The sequence below is a fragment of the Suillus clintonianus genome (assembly GCF_016758775.1).
Source record: "Suillus clintonianus strain FC179 chromosome Unknown DEU56scaffold_76, whole genome shotgun sequence".
Lineage (NCBI taxonomy): Eukaryota > Fungi > Basidiomycota > Agaricomycetes > Boletales > Suillaceae > Suillus > Suillus clintonianus.
This window is the reverse complement of record NW_024539300.1, coordinates 92,958-107,077: the sequence shown is the minus strand read 5'-3', so window position 1 is coordinate 107,077 and position 14,120 is coordinate 92,958. Positions and strand designations below refer to the sequence as shown.

At 49.6% G+C, this 14,120-nt stretch overlaps 2 protein-coding genes across 2 annotated transcripts; both read left to right on the top strand.

Annotated features, from left to right (window-relative positions):
* Positions 1 to 254: 254 nt before the first annotated feature.
* Positions 255 to 5,241, top strand: DEU56DRAFT_742763 (ste6-like protein; the record flags this gene model as incomplete). The annotated part of the gene is made up of 22 exons (XM_041348959.1): positions 255 to 388; positions 437 to 509; positions 557 to 749; positions 801 to 974; positions 1,032 to 1,215; positions 1,272 to 1,525; positions 1,576 to 1,659; positions 1,707 to 2,819; positions 2,867 to 2,905; positions 2,961 to 3,033; positions 3,086 to 3,213; positions 3,259 to 3,287; positions 3,340 to 3,413; positions 3,464 to 3,546; positions 3,603 to 3,643; positions 3,691 to 3,999; positions 4,055 to 4,359; positions 4,412 to 4,535; positions 4,594 to 4,727; positions 4,782 to 4,837; positions 4,893 to 5,076; positions 5,130 to 5,241. 22 exons carry the CDS (start codon positions 255 to 257, stop codon positions 5,239 to 5,241), a joined length of 3,900 nt encoding a protein of 1,299 aa, XP_041205127.1.
* A 7,893-nt stretch (positions 5,242 to 13,134) lies between these two features.
* DEU56DRAFT_742778 (WD40-repeat-containing domain protein) lies at positions 13,135 to 13,719 on the top strand (the record flags this gene model as incomplete). Its single annotated transcript, XM_041348963.1, has 1 exon — positions 13,135 to 13,719. One exon carries the CDS (start codon positions 13,135 to 13,137, stop codon positions 13,717 to 13,719), a length of 585 nt encoding a protein of 194 aa, XP_041205126.1.
* Between the last annotated feature and the right edge of the window lie 401 nt (positions 13,720 to 14,120).

Below are 14,120 nucleotides of genomic sequence, written 5' to 3'. Positions count from 1 at the left end.
CAGCTAGAAGTGCAGGGCCGAACTTCGTGGCAGGAACCTTGTACCAACTATTTCACACGTGAGGTCAAACTCGGTGGTCTTAGATAAATGCATGGATTTCCTGCAGCTGTCCGCCCAAGCGGCTAGGCTCAGACATGGGTGCAGAATCTACCTCACTTTCACCACATACGTCGGAGGGCCTTCCAGCCTATCCCGACGAGAAGAAACCTCCCTTTTCACAGGAGCTCACATCCCCGGAACATGTCACTCTGGAAATGAAACAGAATTCAAAGGGCATCCGATCCTTTCTCCGTTGGCGAAAGAAAGCATCTAAGGGAATCGTGACCGAAGCCGAGAACGCAAAGGTAGAAGATGCACCCGTCCCTGTATCATTCTTGTCGTTATTTCGGTGAGATCATCCAATTTTCTGGCTGGCCGTGGTAGTTCACCGACGCAGGTATTCAACTCGCTTTGAAATAATGTTGAACCTTTTTGGCATAATCTGTGCTGTTGCTGCTGGTGCTTCGCAGGTGAGTTTTTGGGTTTGCGGGCTACATCTCCTGACTGTCTATCCTAGCCTCTCATGACTTTTATATTCGGCAACTTGATACAAGATTTTATTACATTTGGTTTAGCACAGAACGAGTACTATCAATCGCTACAGTATAACGATGCAAACGCGATTGAGCACGCGCAGGTCGCACTGAATGCTGCTGCATCCAAATTCCGTCATGATGCTGGACTGGACGCTTCTTACCTCACATATCTTGGTGAGTTCTTGATTTGATGAAAATAACACCTGGTATCTAAATTTGTACCAGGCGTCGCGGTATTTGGCACCACGTTTTTATTCATGTGCGCCTGGGTTTATACTTCAGAGGTTAATGGGAAAAGAATACGAGAGAGGTATCTTCAGGCCATCCTTAGACAGGAAATCGCATATTTTGATAACGTCGGAGCTGGAGAGGTTGCGACGCGCATCCAAACCGATACTCGTAAGTCGCACTGCACATTTCAGATTGAATGGATGACGTCACGTTGCGCTGAAATAGACTTGGTACAACTGGGGATATCCGAAAAAGTCGCTCTTACAGTCGTTTTTGGTAGCTCATTCCTCACTGGCTTTATAATTGCATATGCCCGGTCATGGCGTCTCGCTCTTGCATTGACGTGCATCATTCCGTGCATCGCAATCTCAAACGGCGTCATGACCAAGTTTGTGTCCAAATACGCGCGGTGAGTGTACCCGCTGTTGAACTCGTCCTGAAGTTCTGATCTCCGTTTAATACTAGGTTGTCCTTGAAGCACGTTGCAGATGCGGGCAGTCTTGCAGAAGAGGTCATATCCACTATTCGTACCGCGCAGGCTTTCGGGACACTCAAAGTTTTGTCTGGAATATACGATAAGGACATCGATGTAACTTGCGTCGCCGACTCCAAAGCGAGTATTTGGCAAGGTGCAGTGGCAGGCTGCGTCTTCTTTGTGATCTTTGGCGCATATGCACTGGCGTTCGCATTTGGAACTACCCTCATAAATGAGGGCCATGGTCTGTTCCCGTTCCCGTTCCGTGAAACTGCATTTAACATTTGTTGGCAGCTAACGCCGGGCAGATTGTGAACGTCTTGATGTCCATCTTAATTGGATCAATCTCCCTTGCCCTACTGGCGCCTCACCTACAAGGTAAGCGTGGTTCCACTTTTGATTCGGAATTCTCATCATGCTCTAAGCCATCACACGTGCTCGTGGCGCTGCTGCCAAACTCTTCGCTACAATTGAGCGCATCCCTGATATCGACTCTGCAAACCCAGGAGGACTAAAGCCTGCAAAAGTCATTGGCGAAATTACGTTCGAGGACGTCAAATTCAACTATCCATCTCGCCCAGATGTCCCAATTCTCAGAGGGATAGACATCACCTTCCCGGCTGGCAAAACTACTGCTCTCGTCGGCGCGTCTGGATCTGGTAAATCTACGATTGTATCTCTCGCGGAACGCTTCTACGATCCGATCAGTGGCCATGTTATGCTTGACGGAACTGACTTGAGGGAGCTCAATATCAAATGGTTACGCTCTCAGATTGGTCTAGTCTCACAAGAGCCCGTGCTTTTCGCGACAACTATCATGGGCAATGTCGCACACGGTCTCATTGGTACACCATACGAGGACGCGTCGGATGAGGAGAAGTTTCGGCTCATCAAAGCAGCCTGCATCAAGTCCAATGCAGATAGTTTTATCAACCACTTGCCACAAGGATATAACACTGTGGTTGGTGAGCGAGGTTTTCTGTTATCGGGAGGGCAGAAACAGCGCGTCGCTATTGCGCGAGCTATTGTGTCGGATCCGCGGATCTTACTCCTTGATGAAGCAACGAGCGCCCTCGATACTCGTTCGGAAGGGATTGTACAAGATGCTCTGGACAAGGCAGCTGCTGGTCGAACTACCATCATCATTGCTCATCGCCTGTCAACGATTCAAGATGCCGACTGCATACTTGTCATGGGCGAGGGACTCGTACTGCAGCGAGGAACTCATGCCGAACTCCTGGCAGACCAGAATGGCGCATACTTTGGTCTTGTTACAGCGCAAACTCTTCGTGAGGGTCATGAAGATGATGATTTATTAAGTCACGAGGATGACTTGGAAACGCCTGGGTTAGACGAACTCCTCGATCGGAAGAGCTCTATTTGCTCCATCGGAAGCGACATCGCCAGTCTATCAATGGAGAATGGAGGGGATCGGGCTCCAGAGGAAATCTACGGTCTATTCTATTTGATGAGGCGAATTGCTAGTCTTCACCGTGAAGGGCTTCGCCGATACTTGATTGGAGCTTTCTTTGCAATGTGTAAGTTCGCGAAGCACATATTACTAGCTGCACTCATGCTTCCGCAGGCCATGGTGCCTCTTATCCTGCCTGTGGTATTATCTATGGTAAGTCCTGTCGCCAAACAAAACGGAAGCCATTAACCCTGGCATGCACTGGTAGGGCGCGCAATTTCTGGCTTCGCCGCGACCACAAATTCTGAGCGCCGCCATGAAGGCGACTGGAATGCTCTCTGGTTGAGTTTACATATTTTCCTGGAGATCATGCTGGCGCTTATTCCGAGCCAGGTTTTTCGTTATGGCCATTCTGTACGCCATTTCTATTGGTTTCCAGACCTACTTCTTTTCTTCTTCTGCCGCTGTCCTGACTGCCAAGCTCCGTTCGATGAGCTTCAAAGCCATCCTCCGACAAGACAGTGAGTGCTTAATCGCTAAAGTATTTTTCTCACTCATGGAATCAGTTGAGTACTTTGACAACGAGAAGAACAGTGTGAGTCCTATAACTACCTGGCTCGTGCAGAAGCCTCATTGGACTCTGTAAGACTGGCGCTCTGACGTCAAGCTTGAGCACAAACCCCCAGAAGGTCAATGGTCTCGCTGGCATAAGTCTGGGAACGTGAGCATCATGAGTCCTCCCAAAGTAGTTTCATTACTGACTTTGATTAGAATCATCCAATCCATCGTAACTCTACTTGCTGGTTTGACCATTGGCTTTGCATATGCTTGGAAGCTGGCTTTTGTCGGCTTGGGTGCGCCCCATTTTCCGATTTCACGCCTTCCTCTCACAAATTTCGTCGTTATTTAGCATGTGTCCCTATCCTGCTGTCCGCTGGCTTTATACGTTTGGTACGTGACTTGCATAATATTCTCCCGTCATGTTAAACGCCTTCTAGCAAGTCATTGTCATGAAAGATCAGAAGAGCAAACTAGCCCATGAAAGCTCTGCTCAGGTTGCCTGCGAAGCTGCTGCAGCAATTCGCACTGTTGCATCATTGACCAGAGAAGAGCAGTGCCTTGATCTTTACAAACGGTGCTTGGAAGAACCCGTCAGAAAATCCACTAGGACAGCGCTTTGGAGTAACACACTTTACGCGTTCTCTCAGGCCGCGGCGATCTGGGTAATTGCTCTAGTTTTCTGGTATGGTGCGACGCTCGTTTCGCGGCTTGAGATTTCCACGCAATCATTTTTCACTGCCTTGATGGTACGGCCATTTCGTAAACCTCCGCACGTTATTGAAGTGAATAACATACTGGCAGAGTACGATATTTGCCGCAACGCAGGCCGGTGACTTCTTCGCCTATGCGCCTGACATGTCATCGGCCAAAGGGGCCGCCAACGCAATTATCAAGCTCCTTGATTCAACCCCTGTGATTGATGCAGAGTCAACTAGAGGCAAAAGCGTTCCGAGCGAAACTATCAAGGGCCACATAATGCTGGAGAACATTCATTTCAGTTATCCCACCCGTCCTGGGTCACGGGTTCTTCGCGGCCTCTCGCTTACCGTCGAACCTGGAACTTATGTTGCTTTAGTCGGCTCTAGCGGTTGCGGTAAAAGCACAGTGTAAGTCTCGTTATTGTATCGTATTCAAACAGGCTGCTGAGAGTCCATCTAGCATCCAGTTACTAGAACGTTTCTACGATCCACTTTCTGGACTGATCTCGCTCGATGGGCAGCCTATAAATGAGTTTAACGTCCAGGCATATCGACAGCAGATTTCGCTTGTGTCGCAAGAGCCTGTGAATACGCTCGTGATTTTAATCTCTTGGTGGAAAGAACTGACTGTTTGCCTTGCAGACTTTGTATGCAGGAACTATCCGCTTCAATATCTTACTCGGCGCCGCCAGACCAGAGTCTGAGGTCACACAAGAAGAGATCGAGGCTGCATGTCGTGATGCCAATATACTAGCTTTTATTCAATCACTTCCAGAGTGAGACCTCAATATACTACGAGAACCTGAGGCTTGCTGACATGCTACTAACAGTGGGTTCAATACCGAAGTCGGTGGCAAGGGATCCCAGCTATCTGGGGGTCAGAAACGTGTGTATCATTCATTGACAGATACCTTTCAATGCGCGCTGAATTCGTGATCCAGAACGTATTGCAATCGCTCGCGCACTACTTCGGAACCCCAAGGTTCTTCTGCTCGACGAAGCTACATCAGCCCTAGATTCAAACTCAGAGAAGGTCGTGCAAGAAGCTCTTGACAAAGCTGCCAAAGGTCGCACCACAATTGCTATCGCCCACCGTCTTTCGACTATTCAGAACGCCGATCGCATGTGAGTAAATTGAGAGCCTAGTCACTCAGGAACACTTTCTCACTACTTTACAGACATTTTGTCAAGGACGGCAGAATCAGCGAATCTGGAACCCATGATGAGCTTCTTGCGCGGAGAGGGGATTATTATGGGTTCGTCCAACTGCAAGCACTGAGCAAGAAGTAGTGGACCATTCAAGATTCCCGATGCCCCGCTTATTTATTGATTGCCGTGGATACTCTTGTTCACCTTCCCTTTTACAGCGAATCACCCATTTCAGCTTTCCAGAGCCATGAAAGGCCACAGGGCCTAGAGTTCAGTACTGTGAGTCTGGTAGTTCGCCGATTATACAATCATACTCGCCACAGACTCGGACTCGGACGTTTGAACACCTGTGTCGTCATATAATTCAATACCAGATATAGGCTATATCCGACATTTTAAGGGGGGTCTTTCCACGGTACACGGCTTTGTGAGGATCGGCACAAGGCTCGTGCATGCTCCCTTGCGAAGGGAACCTGAAATTTGACTCTGAATGGCATGGATTTTGAGTGCTTAAGCGACGCCATCTGGTCGTCGTGGGACCTGAGGGGTTTTGATTATTATGATGCCAATAAGTAGAACCTGAAAACAGCCGACTTACTTTTGAAAGGCTTTATGGTTGATACCGAGGGGGGGAAGTATGTAGAGTTGCAAAGAATGTAAGGCGGTCGACTGTCTGAAAATGTGGGGAATTTGTGATGCAATATATATAGGTTGGGCTACTGTGGACGCACTATAACCGTCCACATCCACAACCTCAAAGTCATTCTCCAACATCCACAACCAATGCAAGTGTGGATGTGATTGCCCACCTAGAATCGATGACGTTGATCTCGCCCCATTTGCGTTACAAAGGCAGAACATGGAACAATCGAGCCTATCGGGGCCGGGCACAGTTGCCACAGTTCGGCCAAATGAATGCATCGCGTGTCGTGGTCATTAATGTCTCTCTCGAGCTTATACCTAGCAATACGGAAGGGGCTGCCAGGATCATGATCAGTGGTCACAATGAAATTTTGACTTCGGACAAGAAATTCGAAACATCACATGTGGTTCCGCCTGGAGCAACCACTGGTCCGCAAAACAACGGTAAGACGCTCTGTGTGGAACCACAGATTGAATGTCATTGGCAGTATGCATACAGGTTTAGCGTTCAGAAAACATTTCACCAGTCAGCTTTGGAAATTGGCACGATATCCATGTTGAGGTGGATCCGCACCTGGTGACCCAGGGTCCCAGGCCGGCCATTTCAGACAGAATTCGACGCTCGTTGTGATAGAGTACGTGTACACACTGTGGCTCTATGCATGGCAGCAGGTACTACCCATGTATCAATATTGACATGGTAGTGGAACATCAATTGGAGTCGGGGATTCAACATTGTGGCGCACAGGGGGCTCAGGTAAATTGCCGCATCACTGCCGCAACTTGCCGCACCAAAACGCACCACTGTTGCACCCATACTAAATCATAAGTACTGCACTTATTTTCGGCCTGCGCTGTTCTCGTGCATTAAATAAATGAACTAGGAGTGTTTCTCGTCCGACTCCTTAACTATCCACTTCACGCTAATGCATTTGAGAGTCTGAATTTAGAGAACAATTTTGAGCATGTTGCGGCACGGATGCGGTACTGGGTGCGGCAGCTTCCAATCAAGGTGAGTCTTAGTATACCCGTGTATATATGAGACACCATCATCCAGACTGTCTCACCCTGGGATGTGTGAATCATGCACCGTCATAGTGGCTACATGTCACTTTGTAATACGAAAAAAAATGTGCAGAAAGAAGTTTGAATCATCAGTTGGCGGGGAATTCAACCAAGTCGAATACATCTACATTATGCTAACTGCTACCGTGAGCCGCAGCACGGCTACTAATTGTCGCGCCTTCCTGACGGGGGATGTCAACACGCTCCAAGCGCCATCGAGGAAGCATCCTCGGTCTGCCATGAGACCAGCACGAACAATAGCAAAGGAATGCCTTGCACCAACGCACGTCTGGGAGCGAATCATTGTCAGATGATTCGATGTCCTGGGGCACCCCAGGCTGTTGGCTAGAAGGATGCCGTGTATCGTCGACTTTTCTGTATTCTGGTAGTTTGGCTGCAACAAGTCGCTGTAGGATACACATCAGCAAAAATGTGACGAAAATTAAGAAGACTGGGTTACAGCGACTTTCCGGCCTGCTGCGACTTCAACAACTTGTGGCTCATGGCTGGATCTGGACCTATGGAAGGAAAGGCCCTGTCGCAGGAACTGCGTGACTCTGTTCGAGCGGGGGCGGAGAACTTATTTCAAACTAGATAGGACTTAGTGATGCATTGCGAGTTGATTCAAAATGAAGACAAACATGATCGAACTGAGTTGGGGCCTGCGCTGAAGTTGAGTGGGTGGGAGGCAGGGCCGACGTAGCAGGGAACTGTGGGAAATGTGTGAGTAAACTATGAAAGAAATGAGATAAAGAGACAAACATCCCATGGATCGCGAGGCTGGCCATGTCGAACTGCGTTTGTGCTAGGAGCGAAATGAAAGAGTTTGCGAACATGGCGAAGGAACGTGGGTTGCTGGTGGTCTATTGTATGCGAAGGCCTTGGAGGGAATGTTGCACATGTTGCTGCAGAATGTGGTCGAGGAGATGTGTGACAGCGAAGTCAGCAAGGCATGCAACCAGCAAAGACAGGTGTTGAATGATAGGCGGAGGCATCGAGGCGCCAAACCTGACAGGCGTGAGCCTGTGTGAGGGGTCGTTGAGTGGTCTCACCAAGTTTCGCGCAGCTGCTGGTAACGGTGCTGCAAGTGGAGTTGATAAGATGCGTGGTTTGGTGTCGGTGCAGTGGTGCGGTAGTGCACAGCCACTGCCGCACCCAACTACAGAATTGCCGCACCCTACCGCATCACTGCCGCACCCATCAAGTACATATATCACTGTAGTACCACTGTTAGCCTTACACAAACACCTGGAATATAGTATTACCCATTCCCAAATCATATTTCAGACAGTTGTGTACGACGTAGACGTATTGTAGAGGCATATAAGACATTATTGAGTAGGGTGCAGCAGGGTGCGGCACAGATGCGGCAATTTCCTAAGGCCCGCGCACAGGCACACTCGGCGACTAGTATGATCAAGATTACGAAAATTAATAAATGCTTGCAAAAGCATCATGTTTGATATTTACATAAACTTCTTCTGCGCACTGACCATAGTACGATAGCCGCCTATCTATCGTACGTGCCTCTTCGTCCTTGTTGCACCTTGCCAGACTGGATACTACTCTCCAGACTCGTAACCTAGCCGTATTCTTGAACTTGCTCGATGAATCAGGATAATCCTCAGAAGAAGAAGCGCTATTGGCTGAAAAAAAGTCGTTCAGACCCTCGTTTGGCACGGGCTGAAAGGGTTGGGGGAGCAGCTGGTCAAAGTGATGTATGGACTATCGCCTTTACAACTACTGTGATCATTTCTAAACATGTTGTTTCAGCCACCTTCTCTTTCACCTTCGCGTACTGAATCTCGTGGACGATCCTCGGGGTTGATTCACAAGTTGTGGGGTAAAATTTTCAAGAGCCGTTCTGCTCAAAGCGCCAGGCGTACCCCGAAACCTGATCATGCAGCTGTAAGTTCCAGTGCGCAGGATCTCCTACACCCTCAGACAAGTCAAGTGAGTATGTTTAACTTTCACCATGTTTTGTGTGTAATATAACAACGGCAGGATCCTTCTCCACTCACGACCCCTGTTCCCGTACAAAATCCTGACCAGTCTTCCGATTTAGCCATCGCGAAGGTAAGTTTGACCGTCGTGTTCGGAATATTCTTATCTCTCTCTTTCAATAATGTACTCAGTTCCGTTATCAGGCCGAACAACTAGACCCAATCTTTGTGAATGAAAGAATCGCAGATGCTACCAAGGGCGTCGCAAGCATCGGGCATGTCCCAGGAATTGTTCAAAAAACTAATACAGCAACCGACAACCTACAATCTGTTTCCGATGCGATAGACACGCTTTCCCCGCTTATTGGACCTTTGAAGGTGTTTAACTCTGTCGTTAATGGGATTGCAGATGTACAGTTTTTTTCTCTCTATTTTGTACGTGGCTCACTTTCGTGCATAGCTCCATCCGTATGCGAAGGTGGCTTTGAGTATCTTCGCTTGCGCATCCAAGGTGGGCTTCATTCAATATCATCATCTTCGCAGGTTAACGAGGTTTCGTTGACGACAGATGATTCTCGATCAGGCAGACCGTGATGTCGCTGTTTCCCGTCTGCTCTCGAAGATATCTCAAGTCTATACTTTCATCACGGAAAAGGAGGAGTTGGCCAAGATTCAATCCATGCTAGCGATATATGGGATGATAGCTCAACAGACGCTAGATTGCGCTGATTTCATCACCCATTACTCTGAGACGAAGAGCGCCTGTGAGTCGATTCCGCTGCTTCGTCCCCTGAAACTCAATGTTGTCTCTTTGCACAGGGATCAGACTTGGAAAGCACGTTGTCGATGAAACAGACACCACGATTCAAAGCTACAGCGAAGCTCTCGACGGTCTCATGCAGCAATTCCGAGATCAAGCGACTCGTGATGCTGTGATCCTCCTTCATCGTGCCGGTAAGTTTTGACTTCAAATTAACTCTGAACTATTGTGCTGATGTTCGACGACGCGTGGCCTAGGCGAGGATTTGGACTTCAACGGCATGGTGTATTCCGATGGTGCCAGTTTTGATACATCTAGGCGTTGTCTCCCGGGCACTCGGGAAGACATTCTGTCTGAGATCAAGTCCTGGGTTTTCAGTACGGAGGAGGATGTGCAGCGCGTCTTATGGTTATCTGGCACTGCAGGAAAGGGCAAATCGGCGATTGCTCATACAATAGCCAACTGGTCTAATGAACAAGGTGGTCTGGGAGCCTGTTTCTGCTTCGATCGCACACATGGTGCGGACCGTCGCTACGAGAAAATTTTCACCACGATTGCACGCGACTTGGCTGATTGCCATCCGACCATGCGGCGAGCCTTGGCACGCGCGGTTCATGATCGCAACGAGCTCAAACACACCACAGACATCTCCAGACAATGGCAGGAGTTGGTTTTAAAACCAATCAACGAGGCCTCGAAAGCCATAACTGCTCCCGTCCTGATAATCATTGATGCGTTGGACGAGAGTGGTGACTCCAAATCCCGGGAACGGATTCTTCGTCTGCTTGCTGGCGACCCGAACGCTTCTTCTTCCCAACTATCCCAACTTCCTCCCAATTTCCGTATTATCATTACTTCCCGTCCACTCGAAGACATTGGCGATGCCCTGCATAATGCGTCACATGTTCGTCGTATTTCTATGGATGAAATCCCGATCGAGTCCACAGAACTTGACATCCAGCTCTACATCTCCACTAAACTTAAAGGCCCACGTAATCCATTTGACGACGGACACTTCAAGACGCTTGCTCGAAAATCTGACGGCCTATTTGAATGGGCTCGTCTTGCCTGCGAATACATCCAGGGTACGAACACAATACGGCGGAATCCTATGAGCCGTTTTGAAGCCGTGGTCGCTACAACATCTGCAAAAGGAACACATCTGTTGGATGATATGTATGTGCGCATCTTAGCAGACAGTATGCCCGAAAAGGAGCGCGGGGAAGCTATGCCCGTGTTTCGCTCTGTGATGGGGCAAATCCTTGCATCGTCGGAACCGCTGTCCACGACTGCATTAACCGCTATGCGACTGAATTTTCCACACGTTGATGACCGCTACGATGTGGAAGAGGTTATCAGGTCCCTGGGCTCGCTTGTCACCGGTATCACGGATCCTCAGACTCCCATACGTCCCCTCCACGCATCATTCTACGACTTTCTCACAGACAAATCACGCAGTCTTGACTTCTTCGTTGATGTGTTATCGGTACAAAGCGACCTTGCCTTTGCCTCGCTTCGGGTCATGGAGCTCGGACTTCGCTTCAACATTTGCTTCTTAGAGAATTCTTACTTGCCCAATTCCGCGGTCTCTGACTTGGAGAAACGCGTGAAACAGTCGATTCCGGCCGAGCTATCGTACACATGTCGATTCTGGGGGACCCATGTGGCAGCTGCATCCTTCGACCCATCACTCGCTAAGGCAGTCGAAGCTTTTTTCGCTGGAGAGCGCCTCCTTTGGTGGTTGGAAGCACTGGCTCTGATGAAACACCTCAGCGGCTCAGTAGAGACCCTCTCGTCTATTGCGAATTGGATTGCGGTACGTGGCCTAAGCTCATTCTTAAGACCAATGCATTCTTACAAGTATCCGGGTGCTCGTAGGGTCACGACGAGTATACGCAGATCGGTGACGCTGCCAGGGATATCCAGCGCTTCGTTCGAACTTTCGGGGCCACCATCTTACACAGCACTCCGCATATATACCTGTCCGCTCTGCCGTTTGCTCCCACACAGTCGATAATATTTAAACAATTCGCCACAAAGTTTCCTCGCATCCCCCGCATTGCCGTCGGCCGTGTTGTAAAGTGGCTTCAGATGGAAAAGATACTCCACGTGCATTCCGAAGTCTACTCAGTTGCAATGTCGCGAGACGGGAAGCGCATCGCATGTGGTTTCGACGACGGAACGATCCAACTGTGGGATACAGAGACGGGCGAGGCATTTGGCGACCCTCTCAAAGGTCACACTGACTGCGTTGAGTCTGTCGCGTTTTCGCCTGACGGACATCGCATCGTGTCAGGTTCAGATGATAAAACAGTCCGGGTGTGGGACGTGGCGACTGGCAAGACATTGGGTGATGTTCTCGAAGGGCATACCGACAGTGTTACGTCTGTTACAATTTCGCCAGATGGGAAACACCTCGTGTCTGGTTCAGATGACAAGACGATCCGGGTTTGGGATGTGGACACTGGCAAGGCAATAGGTGCCCCTCTCCAAGGACATACCGACGGTGTCGGGTCTATCGCAATCTCGCCGGATGGGAAATGCCTCGTGTCTGGCTCAGAAGACAACACGGTCCGGGTGTGGGATATGGAGACTGGCGAGGCAAGAGGTGTCCCTCTCCAAGGGCACACTGACTGCATTTGGTCCGTCGCCGTGTCTCAGGATGGGAAATACATAGTGTCTGGTTCGGAAGACAACACGATCCGGGTATGGAAGCTGGAAACTGGCGAGGCATTTGGTCCCCCTCTCCAAGGTCACACTGGCACTGTTATGTCGGTCGCAATCTCATCAGATGGAAGTCGCATTGTGTCTGGTTCATTTGACCAGACCATCCGAGTGTGGGATGCGAAGTCTGGCAAGGCATTAGGATCCCCTCTCCAAGGCCACACCAACTCCGTGATGTCTGTTGCAATCTCACCGGACGGAAATCGTATAGTGTCTGGTTCGGAAGACCAGACGATTCGGGTGTGGAATGTTGACACTATTACCGGCGAGGCATTTGGTACTGCTCTCCAAGGCCACACAAGCTCCTTCCACTCTGTCGCAATCTCGCCAGATGGACATCGCATCGTGTCTGGCTCAAGTGACGAGGCTGTCCGGGTGTGGGATATGGAGACTGGCGAGGCATGGGGTGTTCCTCTTCAAGGTCACGCTGACTGGGTTTGGTCCGTCGCCATCTCGCCGAACGGAAATCATATAGTGTCTGGTTCAGAGGACAACACAATTCGGGTGTGGGATATGGGGACGGGCAAGGCATTAAGTGGCCCTCTCCAAGGCCACACCGACTATATCTCTTCTGTTGCAATTTCGCCGGATGGACTTCGCATTGTGTCTGGGTCAGATGACAAGACAATTAAGGTGTGGGATATCGGGACTGGCGAGGCAGTGGGTGTCCCTCTGCAAGGTCACACTGAAGATGTCTCTTCTGTCGCAATCTCGCCGGATGGACTTCGCATCGTGTCTGGCTCAGGTGACAAGACAATTCAGGTGTGGGATATGGGTACGGGCAAGCCATTGGGTGCCTCTCTCCTGGGGCACACTGACTATGTTTCCTCTGTCGCAATCTCGCCAGATGGACATCGCATTGTATCTGGCTCAGCTGACGAGGTCGTCCGGGTGTGGGATATGGGAACTGGTGAAGCAGTGGGTGCCCCTTTGCAAGGGCACACGGGACCCGTTCGGTCTGTTTCAGTCTCACCTGATGGTAAATACATCGTGTCTGGATCAGACGACAAGATCATCCGGGTGTGGGATCTGGGAACTGGCGAAACAGTGGGTTCTTTGCGAGGGCACACTGGACCCATTTGGTCTGTTTCAATCTCGCCTGATAGCAAACACATTGTGTCTGGTTCTGAGGACAAGTCCATCCGGGTGTGGGATTTAGATTTTCTTAACCAGAACCAATCCTCCGAAGCACCTGCAGTATGTTTCTCATCCAACCCGATTCACGCCCTTCATTCCGCCTCCTCCTTTCTCGAAGGTCCAGAAACCCTAGCCCCTTCCGGCCCAACCGAGGAGGGATGGGTTGTAGGTCCCGAAGGACGGCTTCTTTTCTGGATCCCACCCACTCTCCACCCGGTGACGTATGCCCGAGACAACACCCTGGTGATACCCAACAATGCCTTGCAGCTGGACTTAAGTTGTGTCGCACATGGCACATCGTGGCACATGTGTAGGGACCAGCGCGAGGAGGTTGCCCCGTGTTTGTAACGATAACTGCAGAGGTCCCACCTTCGATATAATACATCTTTTTTTCGCATCACACTATTTTTTTAATCCCGTGGGGTCGGTAACTGTACGTCGGACACATCCACGACGTCATGTGCTTTGTCTATCGCACAATTCATGTCATCGAAATTAGATTCGCGCACATAACCTGTACAGCGCACATTTGCCACTTCCTGATTAGCAACTTCTCTTATACTTCTTTCATCCTGTTATATTGCAGCAAGTGCTCCCGCTTTCACGATACCGTACGAACTGTACAAGTATGTCATTTGATTAATTCCTCACTCATGAAATGTTGGTTATCTTCCAGAATCCAGATTACTATCCATCGTTGGGATGTTGCACATATCTCTGAAATAATCAATCGGCTTTCAAATCGAGTC